The sequence below is a fragment of the Camellia sinensis genome, chromosome 10 (genome assembly GCF_055761805.1).
Source record: "Camellia sinensis isolate YWXY chromosome 10, ASM5576180v1, whole genome shotgun sequence".
Taxonomy (NCBI): domain Eukaryota; kingdom Viridiplantae; phylum Streptophyta; class Magnoliopsida; order Ericales; family Theaceae; genus Camellia; species Camellia sinensis.
Window position 1 is genome coordinate 181,619,925 of NC_138970.1, and position 20,587 is coordinate 181,640,511.

General features: G+C 33.2%; 1 protein-coding gene and 1 long non-coding RNA gene across 5 annotated transcripts; both read right to left on the reverse strand.

The window, feature by feature from the left end:
- Positions 1-659: 659 nt before the first annotated feature.
- On the reverse strand, positions 660-5,085 carry LOC114305196 (leucine-rich repeat protein 1-like). Of its 2 annotated transcripts, none has more exons than XM_082893063.1 (4): positions 4,874-5,085; positions 2,490-2,622; positions 2,301-2,372; positions 660-1,550 (listed from the first exon to the last, which is right to left on the reverse strand). In XM_082893063.1, the coding sequence occupies exons 1-4, from the start codon at positions 4,941-4,943 to the stop codon at positions 1,403-1,405; spliced, it is 423 nt and encodes a 140-aa protein (XP_082749189.1). In that variant the 5' UTR covers positions 4,944-5,085; the 3' UTR covers positions 660-1,402. The 2 variants fall into 2 exon arrangements, with proteins under 2 accessions (XP_082749189.1, XP_082749190.1); XM_082893064.1 differs by having other exon boundaries at positions 660-1,319; positions 4,874-5,076.
- A 10,253-nt stretch (positions 5,086-15,338) lies between these two features.
- On the reverse strand, positions 15,339-19,692 carry LOC114273597 (uncharacterized). Of its 3 annotated transcripts, XR_014343446.1 has the most exons (6): positions 19,217-19,690; positions 18,745-18,779; positions 18,243-18,324; positions 16,893-17,014; positions 16,655-16,791; positions 15,339-16,279 (listed from the first exon to the last, which is right to left on the reverse strand). It is a non-coding gene; the product is annotated as an uncharacterized LOC114273597 (long non-coding RNA). The 3 variants fall into 3 exon arrangements; XR_014343447.1 differs by lacking the exon at positions 15,339-16,279 and having other exon boundaries at positions 16,286-16,791; positions 19,174-19,692; XR_014343445.1 differs by lacking the exon at positions 15,339-16,279 and having other exon boundaries at positions 16,286-16,791; positions 19,217-19,691.
- Positions 19,693-20,587: the final 895 nt, after the last annotated feature.

The window sequence follows — 20,587 nt, forward strand, 5'->3', positions numbered from 1 at the left end:
GATTACTAGTTTGACCATTAGAATGTCCATTAACTTGCATAGGTTGTTTATCTCTAGCCAATCTTTGCTGAGGGACATTCGAAACTTCCTCCATGTGTCTTATGTTTGTTAGTTGGTGGTTATTCATTCGATCCAAAAAGGATGTTGCCCACCTTTCCATTGTGTTCATTAATTGCTGTCACATAGCATCTACTAGGCCACCCCATAGATTTATTGGCTGAGTAGATGGAACAGTGGAAAATCCAATTCCTTGGTTTCGTCCAATATTATGAACATGTGGTACTTGTTCTGAAGTGCTGGTCTGTTCGACCATAGGTTCTGATAAAATAAGAGTTTCCACAGGATGTGTTATCACATTCTCCTCCGGATTAGGTATCTCTACCTCTTCTTCCATGCCTTCTTCCAAGCGTTCATTTTCTCCTTGTCTCATACATCTAGCCATTTCAATTAGTCCCAACGGGCGTGCCAAAAATATATGTTGGCTTTTTGGCTTTCGAAGGTTATTATTGTAATTGCGAGCGTGCCAGCAAGGATCAATCAGTCTTTACAAAAAATTAATTGCCAACCAATTATCAGACGATTGTGTTTTAGTTCTTTCAGCCTCAATGAAGAGGACTTTTACTGGTGGCTTGATTTAGGAGAATTAAGCAAAATAACAATTAAATAAAGAACAGTTGAAGTATTTCATTAACATGAAAAAACTTACAATGATCCAAACTCAACCTTGTAGACGTTTACAGCAACAATCTATTTGAAACTACTCCTATGAACGAAGTGCAATGCAGGAATTTAAAGTACAGAAAATGTAAGACTGGAAATGTAAAACTGAAAAGAAAAATAAGTATAATAAGACTGGTTTTTTGGATTTGAGTCTGGGGGTCTTTTTCTGGGACCTTCTCTGCTATTTATACTTCTCGAGGATGACCATCGAACTGCGTTTCTAACCGTCGAACTGCTCCTCCATGATTGCTGATCATGTTGCCTTGTAATTAGCCCACTATGCCATCACTTGCAGTTAGACTTCTCTCCTAAATTTGAATTTAAATGTGAGTAACCGTTGAAGCCACATCACCTTGCATCTCTTTGTTGATTCACTACTGCTCAGATCTCGTAAAAACCAATACTAACTGCCATGTGTACGATCAGGATCGAAGACTTAAGTTATCTTCCTATATTACCCTTTTCTGCCACGCGTCGAATTGTAATTGACTTGTACAAAATATGTAGCCAACACCCACATAATAGCCAAGTTGCCAAACTGAATGAGTAGAATGACCCCGTCTAGTATTTGTCCACTTAGCACATTACTGTTCAATCTCCTGCAATCATTATATAAAGAAAAATTATTGACAAAACAGCATATAACAGAGAGAGAGAGAGAGAGAGAGAGAGAGAGAGAGAGTTACATAAATCTCAAGGATTTCAAGTTGCCTAGGGTTGCCGGGATGGACCCAGAAAGTTGATTGTTATAGAGGTCCAGGCTAATCAATCCGCTTAGCATGCCAATCTCTGATGGAATTGATCTAGTGAGGTTGTTAGCATATAATTCCCTGCAATTCATTGCACATATATTTGATACATATTTATTCATGTGCAATAGTTTTAAAGCTTTTGAACTAATTGATGCCAAAATAAGAGATTTTTCATTTTACTCAACAACCGTTCAATTGTATCAAGTTACTCCACAGAAATACAAAATGTATTTTTATTCTTTCCTTAACCTTGGTGCCGGTCACCATTAATGATGGAATTAGGAATGGAGATGTGAAGAAATCCCCTCAGTTTTGAAGCTGAAATGTCTAAAATACCCGTACGTTCACTGTTATTATGGCAAGCAAATAAAGACACATTTTGTATTTTGAGGGATCAAATTAGGCTTCCTTTGGTCTTAAAAACCATTTTATTGGCTACAAAAGCCCATTTTATTTTATTTAAAAAAAAAACACTTCTACTCATTAGAGCATATAAATTTCAAACTTAAAAAGTCAACTTTAATCACTCTAAAATGTCAATGTCTAATCAACTAACATTTTTTAATATTTCTTTTTTTGATAAGTTATTTTTAATCAATAAATCAATTTATACCATTGAAATATTAGAAACGAAAATGACATGTATGACATATTTCAAAGATTAAAATTGTATTCAACCCTAATATAATTTTGCATCTTTGAAAATACCATTGTCATATCCATAAAAATGTTTATGACTAAATTTTATTTTAGAATAAGTGAAATCGATTCACATATAGAGAGATCACACTAATGTTATGATGTGAGACACAAGTGTGGATAGCTTACAAGTATTGAAGATTGGTCAAATTTCCCAGAAGAGGTATAAGACCTCTAGAAAGTCCAGCATTGCCAAGGTCCCTTCAATAACCAAATCACATTTAACAAAAATAAATAAATTAATAACTACGTTAAGAAGATAAAAATTAAAATAATTTTATTATGAATACAGAAATCAATTAAAAAAAAAGAATTTACACTCTAGTAACACTATTTTCAGAGTTACAGGTGACGTGAAACCAGGTGCAAGGATTGACAAATGTTGAGTTCCAACTCTGTAGGACATTGAATGGGTCTACCAATTGGGCTTTCCAAGCAGACAGAGCATCCACTGTAAATGAAACATAAGCAAAATGTAAAGGCTTGCTTTGGATTTTTAACAAATATTTTGCATTTGCATAATGGTGGTGCTACATGCACCAATTAGTGTATACAATGGGTAATTCTATTTCCATACACCAAAACATCTCATTTCACATCCTCACTTAATACACATACCAACTAATTTTGAATTTTGTGATTTTACTCAATGCAAAATCTTTTTTGCCAAAATTATCCCTCTCTTTGACATTGAAACCTAAACCAATGCCCATTTGTAAGTGTTGTTTCTTCTCCCCTGTTTTGGTCTTGAAAAGAATTTTCGTTATGTATAACATTGCAGAAACTCTGTTATACAAGGCCAAGAAGTTCATTGCAGAAACTAGGGTTTGAATCGGACACTTAGGATTTGATTGTGACGAAGCCAGTGGCCGAAGAAGAAGTTGATCTTGTGGAAAGAGTAAGAGTGTGAGAGGTTGTGATTGGTGATTAGCGTTGGGAGTTTGAGTTCGAAAATCAGGAAATTGAAGCTCCGATTCTTGAAGATCGAAGGTGAAGATTTGGAAGTTTGACGATGATGTTGATTGAAGAATGTAAGGAGTGGTTGCTCAGGTGTGGAACAGAGTGGTAATATAGTATAGATGATGAGAACAACAGAAGGCATAATATATATGATAGAGAGAGGGAGGTGTATAAGTTAGGAGATGGAGATCAGTGTGATTGCCATGGATTCTGAGCTTCGAATGATGAGAGGAGATGAAGAAATTAGGGTTTTGGTGGAGAAGATGAGGACACTTTAGTAATTTTATTTTAGGACAAAACTGTAATAAAAAAATAAATTATTAAGTGTGTGCACAGAAGTAGGTAAGTGTGTGGAAATAAAATTTTCCATATACAATAGTGTACCAATTAGTGTTATGATATCATTAATGACCCTATTTATTATAAAAATTGCAAATATCCAAAACTTCTAAAATTATACCACATCATCTGTTGGTACACTAGTGTGTACACTAATTAGTACATATAGCATTATTCTTTACATAATGGGATTCAGCCATTCGATTTGGCATTTTATTATTGGCTGGAGATTTCATAGGTTAATACTAACATATGTTAATGATGACATAATATCACGTTTGCAATTAAGTTTTTTCCAAGGGTCATATTATAGTACCTATTATAAGCATGTTACAATATTTATAGAGTTGATTAATACAAATATCATAATTAAATCATTTATTAGTCATAGTTTAAAAAAAAAAAATGAGTTGCACAACATAAAGTATAACCAATTTTTTTTTTTGAATCATAATCAAAATAATGTCATCACCAACATAACAATGAACTATAATTAACATCACAATATTTATATATTATAAAGTTATAATCAACACCCCAATAGATCATAACTAAAAACTACAAATATTGCAATTAAAGGCATATGGTACACACCCCAAAAAAGATGTTTATGATAGAATTTCCTTTTTCCCAAATATTGGATTTGTTTGCCGCGCCTTATTCTTAAATTTAATTGTAAGTTAATAATCTATAAACACAATCTAAATGATAAATTACACTCACCTCTTTTGACGTTTAGAGAAAATACAATTAATTCTACAATTTTGACATAATTACACTAGTTTCCTTCAATATTTTAATTCGCATAACATTTGTGCCTTTTTTCATCAATAATTTGTTAATTCTATGGATAAAAAAAATATTAGCCTCTCTTTTTATATGAAAATATATATTTGATTTTGTTTTTTTCAGTGTTTGCACACTATTTGTACTAGTGTTGATCATTTTAATCTTACCAAAAGGGATGCTAGTATAAATATGTTTAAAGTATAGGACTAACTGTATTTTTTTTTTTTTTTTTAATTTCAGAAGAAGCAATGGTCATTTACCCAAATCTAAAACTATTCTTCCTCCAACGTCAAGATAATTTGGGTTCTTTTTTAAACTTACTTACATTATTTTACCTCATAATTTGTAACTAGAAGTTATATCAAATAATCTAACTAGAATCTCAAAAATATAAATAAATAAAGCTATAAGACTTGGTTTGGATATTAAATTGGCGAAAGATTTGTGCACCCCCAAGAAAAAAAAATGAAGTATATTTTTTTTCCCCTCAAATGTTCCTCTCATTTTCCTTTTTCTCCGTGAATACAAAATCAAACACAACATAAAAGATCAAACAAGGTGATTTGAGTAAATTTTGAAAGGAAAACAAAGTTGCATGATATTAAATTTGATACCTTCTGAGTTGCATTCCACTGTCACTAGAGCAAGAGCAAAGAAAAGGAAAACCAGAGTTGGAGACTTCATAGATCACTAAGTAGTATAACTTATAAGCTTATACAGAAAGATCAAAGTAATATTTCTCAATTTGCTTTCACACGCATCCAACATCTGGGGTATATATATATATAGAGGGAGGGAGGGAGAGTGGAGTTGATTTTAACGACTTGAAGGGGTCGAAAGAGGTGGCGCTTCAGTTGTTACTCAAAAAAATAAAAAACAAATTCTCTGTTTTTGTTTTTTATTGTTGAAAAATATTTGTTAGAATTGCTGATTAATTATAAATAATAACAATAAAATAGGGCCAAGAAAATTGAATTTGCTTTGGTGACCAAGACTCTAGGCTTATTGGTGGAGTTTTTCTTAAGTTAAAAGTTGATAATCAGAAAATAAAAATTAAAAGCACTCATTCTCTAGTTTTCAAATAATTAACATTTCTAATCTACTAGGCATATAATATTTGTTAGTCAAAATGCCTAGTATGACTCACTTTTTTCAACTCTAATGCATTAGGCATATGATTAGATATTTTAGCTAAACTCACATTTATTAACTATATGCAGCTAGCCTTCAAGGTTTGACAAAATATACTAACTCCAACCACATTCTTTACTTTTTACTAACTAAAGTACGAAAAAAGTACACTCTTTATTTTACTTAATTACTTTATGTATTTTGTTCTTCAACCACACTCTTTATTTTAGTTAATCATTCAAACTAACTTAATAAATTTTTAAAACAAAAAATACTAATTGCTAATATTTTACTAATGTAAATTTGTAATAATAATAAATTTGCCCATATAAGCATACAAAACCTGTAGAATGAGGAGAAACAAAAAATAAAAAATACAAAATAAGTTATTTCATAATTCATCAAGCAGAATTGAAAGAACATATAAAATTGATGCATACACATATACATATATAAAATATATAAAATCTCAAATCTAAGAAATAAATATACAAAAATCCAAGACATATACATACGTATTTGTTTGGAGAGCTTATGGGATTCTTTAATTGTAGCTAGCAAAAAGGTAGGATGGTAAAATAGTCAACCCAATAGCCAGCCCATTGGAGTCCAAAATTAGAGTTATATTAGCTAAAACGCTTAACAAGCTTTTTTTTAACTATCCCCTTGAAGATGCTTAGAATCATTTCTTTTCATCTTTGTTATTGATGTGGCATTCTATAAGTCAATAGTATTTAGATGAATAGTTAAAATAAAGAGTATGTTAGAATAGAAATATGAAACAGTTGATAGATAAAATAAAATATATACTTTATAATAATATTTAAATAGGTAAAATACATTTTACTGTTAGAGATACTCAAACAGAAGATGCGCTAAACTATTTAACATAGACTTTCAAATTAAAATAAATTATAATTATTCCTTAAAAATTGTACCAAACATAAATCTTGAAAGAGCGTAAGAACCACTTTATGTTATTTTATATTTTCAAAAAATCAAGACTCTTCCAAAGGTAGAGTTGTGAGAAAAGTCCGCTGAAGTGAAGGTAATTTTTGCCATGGCTTCTTAGAAAGACCGCTCTTATTTATTTATTTATTTATTATTTTTTTTGTGTAATTTACTCATAGATAGAGTTGGATTTGACGTCAAAATAATTACCGATGATTACGGAGTTATTATTTATTAAACTCCTGCCATTTTTGAATAAATTTCGAGATATGGATGGTTTTAAAAGTTTTTTTTAAGGGTTTTTTATTTTATTTTTTATTTTTTTTAAACACAAATTTCCAAGTCAACTCAAGTAATAGACTATTTACCCTTGATTTGAATAACTTAAATTTAATTTGACGTCAAAATTTTACAAGTTTTGAAATTTAAATTTAATTTGTTGACCTTTCAAGTTGATCACGAATAACTTAATTTTTATATAATAAACGGCGAGTCAAGTAATATATTATTAAGTTTTGACTTAAAAACTCAAATTTTAAAATTTATCTAAACTCAACTTATTTATATAACAAGTGAACCTCAAATAATATTTAAAAAAATTGAATACTAGATATCATGCATACAATTAAAAGGAAAATGTTTCGTAACTCAAATTTTGTGGCTCAAAAGTGGCTCAAATGGCCAAAACGACGTCGTTTTGGCCATTTTTAAACAGTGCACTATTTTTTATTTGTTTATCTATCAACAATCATTTTTCAGTAGGGCTTATTACATTTTATACCCTTAAATTATTATCCAATTATTTATTTAATTTATGAACTATGGGTTGAGTTTACTAACTCTCTAAAATACATAAATCAAAATCTATTTATTTTCTATATTATCGATTGAATCTATTAAGTCCCTAAAATATTCAATTCAAACCTATTTAGTTTCTGAAAAGGTTACAAAAATAAAATATAACCACATAAGTATTATACATTAGTAAAAGATCCTATCTAGTTAAAATTTTATTTCAAAAAAATTTAAAATTTTTTTTTTGTCTTTGAAAAGTTAGTGTCAATTTTTATGGTAAATTTTCTTTATAAAGGTAAAAGTAATTATCTAAAGTATTTTCTTAATTATTATAGGGTAAATTACAAATACACTCCCTAAGGTTTACTTAAAATACAGATTGCCTCCGTGTGATTTGAAAAATTACAAATACCCCTTGTTAGAATTTTTTATTTAACAGATTTAACAAAAAAAATGAAATTCATAATTGCTCTCCTATACAATAATAAAATTACCTAAATTATTAATTGAAACATATTTCTGACATCATTAAAAATTATTAATTGACTTCATGATTTATTAATAAAAAGGGCGATTTGTTATGAAATTAGAAACTCAATGAGTGGAATGTAATTTCCAAAACCACAGGGGGTGATTCATATTTTAATCAAATCTCAGGAGGTGTATTTAATTTACCAATTATTATATGATAGATTTTGTTTATAATTTGTAATTAATTGTTTTTAATTCTTCTGCTAAGTTCTTTTTATAACTTATTATTATTTGTAACAAAGTGTTATTATTTAAATTATTTCATTCTACTTGTTTAGTATATCTAATACTCATACAATTTCATTGGCAAGACTAAAAAACTATACTTCAATACCAATTTAAACGCACAACGAAATAAGACACTTTTTAAAAACAAAATAAAAAGTTAAGATTTTTCTAGGTAGGAGCTTTTACTAATTCATGACACTTATGGGTATATATTTTATTTTTATAATCCTTTCAGAATTAAATAGGTTCAATTAATAGTTTATATAAAATAGACTCAATCCCCTCATTATTTTACTAACTCCACCCAAAATCTAGCCAAGCTAATCCCCTTATGTGAGGGTATTCATAGTCCCATGGGACTACTACTTCCCTTCTAGTTTTGTCAATCAAACATGGGTTATGTAGAACCCACAGTGTAATGCCCTCAAAATAAATGCATAAATCAGTCATTCATAACCTCCATAGACATAGGAAAATAAAATACATTCAGTCATCAGAGTATTCTTTACAAAAGTATTATATGTTGACAACAAAAGTAAACGCCCTATGGGCTTACAAACTTTCCAAGTCAATACTTGGTTACCACCAAGGAGAGTTCTAACTCTTTACATATTAAACCCTTGGCCTGGAATTACATATAACATCAACAAAACAACAAAAAATGAGTTTTCAACTCCTAAACCTCCCAAGCTATCTTGGAGGCGGCATGTCTCCTGTACCTGAAAATGATTTCCCATATAAGGTGAGCCAAAACCTAGTAGAGATATACTAAACCAAGTATGAGAAATAACTAAAATATTAGCATATGATAAATGTTCAACACATGTACATCGATTTACACCATTACTATAATCCATCAACATTGATATTCATCTTTCAACCCGGTTTCATTTCTATTTCCAATTCACTTGATAGACATGGTTCGTTTATTCAAGTAATTCAAATGAGATTATAACTCATAAAAACAATACTTCAATTCATCAACACTTCAAATGAGACTACAACTCATATAATCAACACTTCAATCATCGACATCATCCAGATGTAAGTAAGGTTTCGGAACTTTCACTCTGGACACTCCGGCCAACTTAATTATCAATGGAGTCCATCCCCTATCTCCTCCCAAACAGTGAAGTACATCCCATGTCTCCTCACAAACCATGGAGTACATTCCATATCTCTTTCCATACAAGATACATATGCAATGTATTTAAGCGCTTTATCATATACAATGATCAATTAAAGCACATATTCAATGTGTTAATCCAACTGTCACATTCAATAACATAATTCAAGTGATTAGTTTCAATTTACCTAATCATCATGCAGTGTCTATAACAATCAAGACTATCCTCCACCGATAGCTCAAAGCAGTTATCTTTAAACAGATAAATAATTCTATCAACAGATAATTTATTACATTTTCCATCAGTGAGTGATTCATCAATCCAACTATACCAACTAGTCTCCCAATATCATGATTTTCAAATCAATTTCATATTCCTTACCATTACCAAATTAATTATTTAAATTCAATTAGGGCATTCTCCCATTTTTCTCAAACATTGATCCTAAGACCAAATTTCACCTATCAAACCCACAAAACCCCAGTTCCAAGACCTCATATACATATGGAGCTTAAAAGCACAAAATCCCTCTTTTGTAAATTCAAAATCAAACCCTAACTTTATCCATATTTCCCAAATCTTGACATTTATACAAAATGACTAATATCTATGTTAAAACCCATAAAAATGAGTAGTTTATCCTTACCTCAAGTGGAGAGACTCAAAGGAGAAGAAGAGTGAAACCCAAGATGTTCCAAATCCACAAATTTTCGGAACAAAGAGAAGCCTATGCCAAGCTCTTTCTTACAAAGAGAGTAGAAAACTCCTAGAACATGGAGTATTTGTAGAGAGAGAGAGTGTTTAGAGAGAGAGGCTGCCGGATCTAGGGTTTGGATGAAAAAGATGATGAAAAAGTGATGTATAACACGCTGCTGCCAACTGATATATTCGAGGCTCGGTCAAGCGAAGAAGTGGTCGCTCGAGCGATCAAACACAAAAGGACCTCGCTCGAGCGCAAGAAGCGTCGCTCGAGCGAACAATGTGAAGCTTCAGGTCTGCAACCTAGAAGCACGCTTGAGCGCAAGAGTTCTCGCTCGAGCGAAAAAACACAAAACATATAGCTCGCTCGCTCAAGCGAAGGAAAGCTCGCTCGAGCGAAGATTACCAACCTTCAGGTCCAATCTGGATGCAGACGCACGCTCGATCGCAAAAGTGCTCGCTCGAGTCAAGAGACACATTAAAGAAAGCTTGGTCGAGCACAAGAACCTTCACTCGAGCGAAGAAGCAAAAATCCTCACTCGAGCGAAGATGCCAAATTTTGGACAGCAACCATTTGTTTCAACACCCAACCAACTGGTTCCAAACTTACCCGACACATCCCACAACTCAAATACAAAGAATTAAAAGATGAAAACAAGATATAGACAACAACCAACCACTACGGAACCTAAGTCCGGAATACAATACATGACAGGAAAAACAAGGATTGTTATACACAGGATTGATAGTCCAATCCCTCCACCTATGGATCCAAACAAACATGACCTTTGAGAAGTATGATGCATCCCCTAAATCAAGTAATGAATCCTAATCTTCTATCAATTGAAGTTTTTGAGAGATTTCTCTATTTTAATAAAGTCTTGACTAGTCTTTTCTATGGTCTATAAAGAATTGTCTCTCAAAAAAATAGATGACAAGTATGATTTTAAAAGTATATTGTCTATTTTTTGAAAGTATATAGAATGAGTCATGTGGCTATTATTATTGGATTGATATTAATTTTTATTTATTTTTTATTTTTATAAATAATTTATACATATGAGGCTAAAAATAAACAAATAAAATCATCAAAATTGACATTATAACGTCATTAAAATGTCAAACTAGACTACCCAATACATCTTCTATGAAGAGAAGTTTATTCTTATTTGATAATTGATTAAATTAATAATTAACTCATGCTCCCCTAAGTCTCAACTTTTGAGTATTGCTAATGTTGAGTGGGTTCAAGAATATCATCACCACCATAAGCTGGTAGTATAAAGTAAGAAAAAGGTTCAAAAAAGGGATCTTTTTGGTTCAAATAATTAACAATGACCTACATGTTTACAAGAAAGGCAACAAGTTCTCTCTATTCTCTCTTCAAATTTAAATTCAACTTTGTGTCTTTGGACTCTCATCAAAAGCAATTTTGGTTCTTGTGTTGTCTTTCTTTAACCCATATGGAGAATCGCATTTCTATTAACCTCAATTTTTTTTAATTTTTTAGTCAACTCTCTCTTTAAACATGGCAACTTTGTATAGTTTTTAACATAATAACTTTGCTCTCCCTCTCAAAATTGTTTAAAATAGTATAGCATTTTGGCTGATTAATATTCTCTCCATTACAACATCTACTAATATAAAATAGTTGTTTGAACGTCTTATTATTTCAAATTAAGAAAAATTTCAAATCAGAGAATCTCAATCTCCAATTCAATCTTTGTAACTCAATAATAGTGGCATTTAGGCAGTGTTTACATTTTATGAATTTAAGGAGATATTAGTAGAGGGAAAAGAAAAGAGAAGCAAAACGTGGGAAAGCAAAATTAGTTGACATTCCCTCTACATTTTCTTTTACGTTTTATTTTCCTTCACAAATCCTTATTTCAATTCATTCATGATCCAAAAACAACCACAAAATTACAATAAAAAGAGTTGCCACAAGGGAATGTATCATTCACTAAATCAACTCGTTAGCATTTATAATGATGTTCTTGATTTTGCATATAATACTTTTCAATTGTATTTTTTGGTGTTTCGATCTGTAAATCAAAGGTAAACGCAGCGGATGAAAAATTATGGTTACACCTTTTTCTGCAGAGTCTGAATTGAAGGATCTCGTGGGTAAATCACGTGCTTCCTGAATCTGATCAATCAACCCAGCAATGGAGTGATATTACAGAATGAATATCACCCACACAAGTCACAGTGCAAAATGGCTCTTGATCGTTGTATTTTGGGAGAGAGTCAGTATATGGGAAAAAACATACGACATACGTTTTTTTTTCTCTTTTAATCACCCATATCCCATATCATATCAGATATATATCATAATATCACATCTATCCATATCAGTTGATATGATAGATGGGATATCCTGAGTGATTATCCAAATAGGTTTTGAATTCAAATTCAAACTTATTTGGATAAGGTTCAAAAGGTTCAAAAAAGGGTCAAGCCACATAGGCGCCCAATTTCTAACATCTCCCACTCGCACATGAGTTGGCATGACACTGCCACATCTCTATCTCAATCTCCAAAAAATGAACAATCTCATACTAGCCAATGCACCGTGCGACCGCTGAGAACACCTGCATGTGGGAGCTTTATACTAGAAACTCAATATGAGTCAGCATAGAGACATCAACCCAAAAAGAACAGAAATAGTGTCTCATGTACCCAGACCCATCTAGCTACATCAGTCCAAAAACATCTCTAATCCCTCAAAGAACATGTTTTGACTCTCCTAGGTCCCGCATTATATTCACACCCAATCAGCATCTCATAAAGAGCGATGTGAGTTGTCGACAGTGAATATAGAGCAGAGATGTAGAACTAGATGATCTTCTCTTTACCCTCATATCATTGAATTTGACATTGACCGCTTTCTTAGTAATGTCCCTTAAAGCCGAATCATACATGACCGCAGGCAATATGCCAAAGTAGCTGAACATCAACTCCTCATCTTATGACATAGTCAAAGGTCACAAAAGGCACAAAGTGAAGTCAGTTAGGGAAAAATGACTTTTAGGACTCACACGGTGAAGAAGCAGGGATCCATTCTTTCACCTTGCTAACGGGTCGATAAGCACATGCAGTATGAATGCTTGTTATAGTGGAGTAACTCTTCCAAAGAGTGATGTTAAATTCACACACTATACAGATCTTAGTCTAGTCGCTCTTAAGTGCACAAGTCGCTTCCTAGCGTCTAACTTGAATTCTCTATTTGCTCACCTCTCAGGCATCAAATGAGATCTCGCATCTGGCTATCCATAACAGGCACATCATGAAAAAGTGGGTACTCTCATATCTATGGTCGGTCTCTAACAAGACCTCATCTTGGCTCCAACCAAGGCGACATAGCTAGTGGATAATTTTGGCTTTTCTATTTGCTCCAAATACAATAAGCCACTAGTCTCATCCTTACTCGCTACCTAGCGCTAAGGGCGATTGCTCGTGTGAGTGAGCCAATCTTGCCTACTAACATCAATTTAATTATTTTGTGTATGCTAATTCACAAACCATTACAAAAGGTAGTAAACATAAATGTGTAATAGAAACAAATATGAATACTAATGGCATAAATATCCCAAAAATATGAGTTCAACTGAATACACATAAATATATCACCACCTACGTAGTCCTAAAGCCCTAACATGCATAAGATAAACATCTCTAGCAATGGGCTTAGTCAAAGGGTCCGCAACCATGCGACTCGTAGGGATGTGCTCCAGGATTACTTCTTTCTGCGCCACAATGTCTCTGATAAAGTTGAACCTCACATCAATGTGTTTGGTTCTGCCGTGGTATTTAGGATCCTTAGCGTAACACTGCTAGGAAACTGACTTTTAGCGGCATTTTAAAAACACCGCTATAGATATCAAAAATGCCGCTAATTGTTTTTGTGGCGTTTAGTACCAAACGTCGAAGATGCGGCCGTCACTATAGCTTTATGACGCTTTAAAAGCGTCGCTATATGTAGTATAGGCGGCGTTTTAAAAACGCCGCCGAATGTCCTGTCCTAACGGTATAATGACGTCACTGTGACATTTAGCGACGTTTTTAAACGCCGTTATAGACATTTGTACATTTTTCAAATCTAGCCGTTGGGTAGGGATATAGTGACGTTTAAAAAACGCCGCCATAGCCTTTTTCAACAGAATACCCATCTAGCACAGTTCACCTTTCATTGACAAAAGGTTCTACCACACATCTCTCATAGAACATTAGAGAAAATTGGCTTCCTAGTTTCCAAACTGATTTTTCTGCATACACCACGCTAATATTTAACTGGCTCTAGAATTTCTATAAAGTGTCCTAACATGGACATGAAAGAGTTGAAATTTAGCAGGCATCCTCAAATCTTAATTGCTTTTCAATCAGCAAGAAATCACTCTAAAAGTAAAATGATTTACAAAAGCAATTGTAAGTGAATCTATACTTGCAACATAGTTGATACAGTACTTTAATGAATGTAAAAATGACAATCATTTCAGATTCTTCTTAGACACATTATTAATATCAATAAGATGTGATACATGTACAATTACATAATATATCTAGACACAATATATTGGAAATCATAGACGAAAATAACTAACCAGTATCAACTAGAGAAATGCCTACCATCATTTGGAAGGCAACCATCACCCCATTTCCATCCTGAGAGCAAGGGCTTTATAGCAAGGTAATAGTGCTTGGATTAAAAATTACAACAGCTTAAGTATGGTGCATTCACAGCATAAACACCCGATATTTAATGGTGCATTCACAGCTTAACTGGCACAAATTATGGTGCATAATATGATTACCCCTAGAAAATTTGATTACCCCCAGTATTTTGTCTCAAAAATGCATACCACCCCCCTCAACTTTAAAACACTACAACCCCCCTACTCTAGACTAAAGTGAATGTTAGTTTCTCTATCCAATTGCTGGAATTACTTTTATACCCTTAAAAGTGATTGAAATATGTTTGATGGTGCTCTGCAAATTTGCAAGACTGTTATTACTCTACCTAAATTCAATAAAAACCATGATTTGTTTGAGAAGGTAATGCTTGAACTCGCTCTCGACAAGGATAATCACAAGGGAAGGATGCCAACGCCACAACCGAGTTCACTGTCTCAGGTTAACCCCTACCACACCTTACCGATCCCACTCTGCAGCCCCTCTGCTATCTGAAGAACACAGCTCTTGAGGATTTTGCACTTCAACATCAAAGTCATACCAGCATAATTGCTGAGTAAATATGTCCCTCTAAAATTCTTAATTTACCACAAAAATGAGCATGGGGAACTACTTATATAGATGTTATCCATGAACTACTCATCTGATTCAAGAGGCCTCATTGAATCAGGTGAAAGGCACACCACAAAATCCATAGTCCAGGTACAGCGATGGAGAAAATGGAAGGGTGAGATAAAAGATAAGAACAAAGGCATTAAATTTGAGTGAGAATCATTTCTTGTTGAGGCCATCTGTGTATTCACTTTAAACAGGAGTAGAGGGGATTTAAGGGTGGGTTTTTAAAGTTGAGGGGGATCATATCTATATATACAAACCATTTTATACATGTTCGGATGTTGCTTCTAATGGATACCATAGCAATAGAACAGCTCAACTAAATGACACAAAGCAAGCACGGGCAATAGAGCACCATCCTCCAAAATTGGTCAATTAGACATATGATGGGGAAATCACTAACCTGATCATGAAATTTTCCGTCTTTGAAAACTTCAAAGATGATCAACTAGAGACAGTATCTTCCCCCATAAATGCCCGGTGATGCTGTATAGGCACAAGAAACAATTAAATATCTTAAAAGGGCGATATTAAAACTGCATGTATATAACAATTAAACAAAACTGGATAACAAAATCCGCGATCCAGCAGCTCAACGATCCTCAATTTTGTTTCAAAGATAGTGCTCACCACCTCAGCTTCCAACACCAAAGAATTACTTTCTAGAAAATTTTCTAGGCTACCAAAGAAACTGGAAACGGAAACATAAAGATTACAGACAATAGCCTGAAATGTGGGGCTCAAAGCACTATCCAAAAAAAACAAGAAGGAAAAAAAAAAATAGAAATGAAGTCCAACTGGCACAAAAAATGAGATACGGTTATGAATGAGAGTCGAAAAATGCACCATCTGGTGATACTACACAAAATCAACTAGGCTATGCTGTAACTAGATAACAGATCAACCTTGACATGCAAACTAAGCTAAGAAATTTCTATACGTATATTCTACACAATACACATGAGAGAGAGAGAGAGAGAGAGCGCGCTCCTAACAGAAAACTCAAAAAAATGGAGTGTGTCATGATGTTAAGAAGTTCCAGATTTCTTTCGTATTTTGACACTTCACCAGGATGCTCTGGTTTATTATTGTCGTTGTCAGCAGTGTCGGCTCGATCAGTGTCATTGAAAGTCGTCCCATTCTCATCTTCACCTCCATATTCTGATGAACCATTTACCTCCTTACTCAACCCCATATTTTCAATCAACTTTGCTGCATCTGCACTGTCATTAACATCCCCACTGTCTTGCACTGCATTGTAAATGAATAAATAATGAGTCAGCTCAACTGCGGTGCTGTTTGGTGCAACTTATAATGCTGCTTATAACTTTTCTTATTTTGAGTCTCTGTGTAAGTGTTTGGTGCAGCTTTTACTTATAGCTTATGAGACAGAAATAGCTCAAATAAAGTTGAAAAAAGCTGGGGAAATCATTCTTTTAGCTTCTATTTATCGTCAACTTACAGCTTTGGAAAAGCTGCACCAAACAGGCTCTAAGAATAATTACACAACTACTGCTAAAAACAGGGAGGAAAATATTCAAATCTTGCCATCAGATGAGAACTCCTGAACTTCAGCGCTATTGTATGTTGTAACCTGGACCGATGGAGTTGAATTGTCATACTCACTAGCACCTCCCAATGATGATGCTGAAGCAACTTCAGGTTTGGTACTGCTTCAACTATATCACCACCACCATCATCAACATGTTTCTCTGTTTTCTTCTTTATATTAGCTGAAGAAGCTTGAGATGCCACGGCTATGCCTGCATTGAACCATGTTCAGATGAAAAATTTAGAACCATTACTGCTAGATCAAATGCTAATCAGGTGAAGTTAATGAAGATAATCCAACTTGATCACTTACATATGGAATCAAAAGATATTCGTTATCTCTCCTTTAATTGCATTAGAGTACTTCCATAACTTCCATTTTAATGCCTTTTTTCCCAAGTAGCTGGAAATTATGCTATGTGACCCCTCGGAAAACTGGTCCACCATGTATTCATTGACTCAGTTAACAGTTAACGACAACAAAATCATATCCCAAGAAAAAGCAAGAAAAAAGGAAAATTTTTAAGGAGCAAATTTTCTAGGGTCAAAAGGCTAAAAGATTAAGTGCTCAAAGAAGGTGATATTAATTCCAAATTATTGACATGTAAAATTTGAAACCACATCACATGTAAAATTTGATTCATCTCCTATTTTCAAGCAAACTGGTTTTTACACTTCAATTATCAGTTCTGTTGCATACGGATACATTACCAGTTTCTAAGTCTAAGAAGAGGGGTTATTATCCATTAAATTGACTCAAGTCTCATTTTATTAAACTCAATCTTCCTATGGTTTACCCTCCTATAAATTGGACATCAACGGTAGAGAACCCTTCAACATTAGATGATATTCGAGGGGGTTATGTAAGTTCCCACTCAGGAGAAATCTATAATAGGTTTCGTCTATTAACTTCTCGTGACTTTAGTAATTTCTATATCCATGATGATTACCCACGTAAGAAACAGAATTTCTAATATCATCATCAAGATAATTTCCATAAAAAAAAGTGAAACATGTTGCCAAGATAATTTCCATAAGCACATAGTACATTATTAGAGAAACAATTAACATTAACAATCTCAAATGCAACATTTAAATTGATCCTTAATAAATTATTAAATTGATCCTTAATAAATTATTAGGTACCAACAGTAGCACCATGAATATATTATTTATTGTAATACAACAATGCATATTTGGAAATTCTAAAGATTAAGGGCAGCAACTTGAAATCATCAAAATATGAAATAGAGTAGATAATCTTCAATTCATACCTGGATCAAGAGGTGATAATTTTTTATTTTTTTTTAAAGTTTCAAAAAATAATTTTTTAAATTCAAACTAAACAAAACCTTTATTTTTCTAAAAACACTAACAAAGATTGACCTTTTTTTGGCAATAAAAGACAAGGCTTTATAACACTAAAAGATTTTTGGGTGAATATAATACTAATAGATGATAAATAATAATATTGATTATTTTAATAAACTTCCTAAGTTAAGCATGCCATTTGCACTTAAATTTTTTAGTATTAGTTATGTGTTGAATATATATAATTAAACGTTAGCAACTAAAATGAATATATATATATATATATATAAATAAAAAATCAATACCAAAACGAAAAACGAAACAAAAAATTTAAAAACATCAAGGGGCATACCTGGTATTTTTCTGCCAGATAGAGCTGGAAGTGCTACATATATATTTTCAGGATCTTGAGGTTGAAAATAAAAAACAAAGGCCTAGAAAAGAAAGAAATGTGATGAGAAAATTATGTTAGAATAAATAAATGCGTGTTCAAATTGGCCTATTTGATAGTAAGACTTTGTTTGGATGGAGGGAAAGTTATGAAATTATGAAATTCCCAAAACCCAATAAAAATTATGAAAAGAGAATGAATCAGAGAGACTAGAGAAGAGAATGAAAATTATGAAATTCCCACGAGAATATGAATCAATCAAACCCTCCATCAGATGATTAGATGAGAAAACCTCAAAACCCATTAATATATAGTTGTGAATATGTCTGCACTGTATATTGCATTGAAATCATAAAGAATAGAGAAGAGAATGAATCAGAGAGACTAGAAATCATCCAGCACATTCAATGTTTTCCACACAATGAATAAGGAAACAACTTGGAATTGCAACCCAAATAAGTACCTCATTACTAAAACCAGTTAAAGTACCACATCGATCTGCAAAAGAAGAAAAAAAAAAAAAAAACAGTTTACACTAATGAATATCCAAGAAGAAAAGAGAAAACCAGAGTGAGAGAAAAATAATAGCATAAAACAATTATCACAAAAATAATAATAAATAAATAAATAAATAGTAGAAGAAGAAGAGGAAGTGGTGCTTGAGTGGATTTGACTCTTTTTGGAAGAACAGATCAGGTCTGGACGGACCAATCTCATTGCAAATAAATAAAAAATAAAAATAAAAAAATCTGGAAAATCCCTACTACAATAGCAAATCAAAAAAATATTGAGAAGCAATAATTCCAGCTAGAAGAAGAACTATCAGAAAAATTTGGTCGATTATATCAAATCAAATATGCAAACTATGAGAGAGAGAGAGAGAGAGAGAGACCTCTCATTCTCGAACCATCGGAACACAGGTTTCGAGATCAAACCTGTTAGTTCTAAGAGGCCTCTTCTTCTTGAACCATGGGAACACCGGGATCGATTCGACGCAAATAGAGCACGAAATACAAGGTTTGAGATCAGATCCCTGTATTTCTAAGGGAAATTAGCGAAAACCCTAACAAGCTTTGAGTTCTCGAGATCAGGTTTCTAATCATATAAACCCCAAGAAAGAACAAGAAATTAATACATACAGATTTTAATAGATTAGCATGACAGAAATCGATCAAGAAACACGACAAAGTGAGATCAAAACAAACTCAATTTAATACTTACGGTGAGGTGTAGAAATCGAACCAATAGTTTCGATTCGTCTATAACTCCTCGCTTTCAAAGGCAAATCGCAAATCAATTAGAGGGAAATTGAAGAACACATAGATCCAAAGCCTAAATAAAATGATTACTGAGAAATCGAAGAAAAATCAGCAGATCCAAACCCTAGATGCCATTCTTGCAAACTTTTTCTCACTAAAAAGTAAAAACCCTCATCTCTCACTCACGCTTCTTTTTATGAGAGAGGGATTTTGTAAAATATTTTTTTTATCTGATATATAGAAAAACGCAACAGGCCTTCCTCTTCATACGGAGTGACGTGACGTTTATTGAAAGAAGCACCACTTTTTCTGCAGCGTTTTTAAAAACGTTGTTATATAAGCGCTGGCATAACCAACATTTCTCGTAGTGTAAGCAAGTGCAGCCATGCTGTCACAATGGATAGTCATAGGGTCTGAAGTGTGTGTGACAACATCCAAATGTTGAAGGAATCTCCTCAACCAAACGGCTTCCTGAACGGCAGATGAACAAGCCACAAACTCAGCCTCCATAGTCGATAAGGCGATACAGGATTGCTTCTTACTGCTCCAAGAAATAGCACCATCGCTAAGCATGAAAGCATATCCTGAAGTAGACTTACGCTCATCTAAGTCTCCTCCCCAGTCAGCGTCATAATAGCCAACTAGATGTAGATCTGAACTTTGGTAGCAAAATGTGTAATCTGCAGTCCCTCTAAGATATCATAATATCCTCTTAACTGCTTTCCAATGAGCTGGTCCTGGGTTGGATTGGTAAAGACTCACCAATCCGACTGCATAACAAATGTCAGGGCGTGTACACATCATAGCATACATCAAGCTTCCAACAACATTTGCGTAGGGAACACGGGCCATCTTTTCATTCTCTTCTTGAGTCTTAGGACCCATATGAAGGCTTTGGCTCTCGCTTTTTGCAACAGGAGTGTCAATGGGTTTGCAGCTCTGCATCTGGAATCGCTCTAGGATAGTCTTAATGTAAGTCTCTTGAGACAAACCAAGAAGTCTCCTAGAGCGATCCCTAAGGATCTTAACTCCGAGCACATAGCTTGC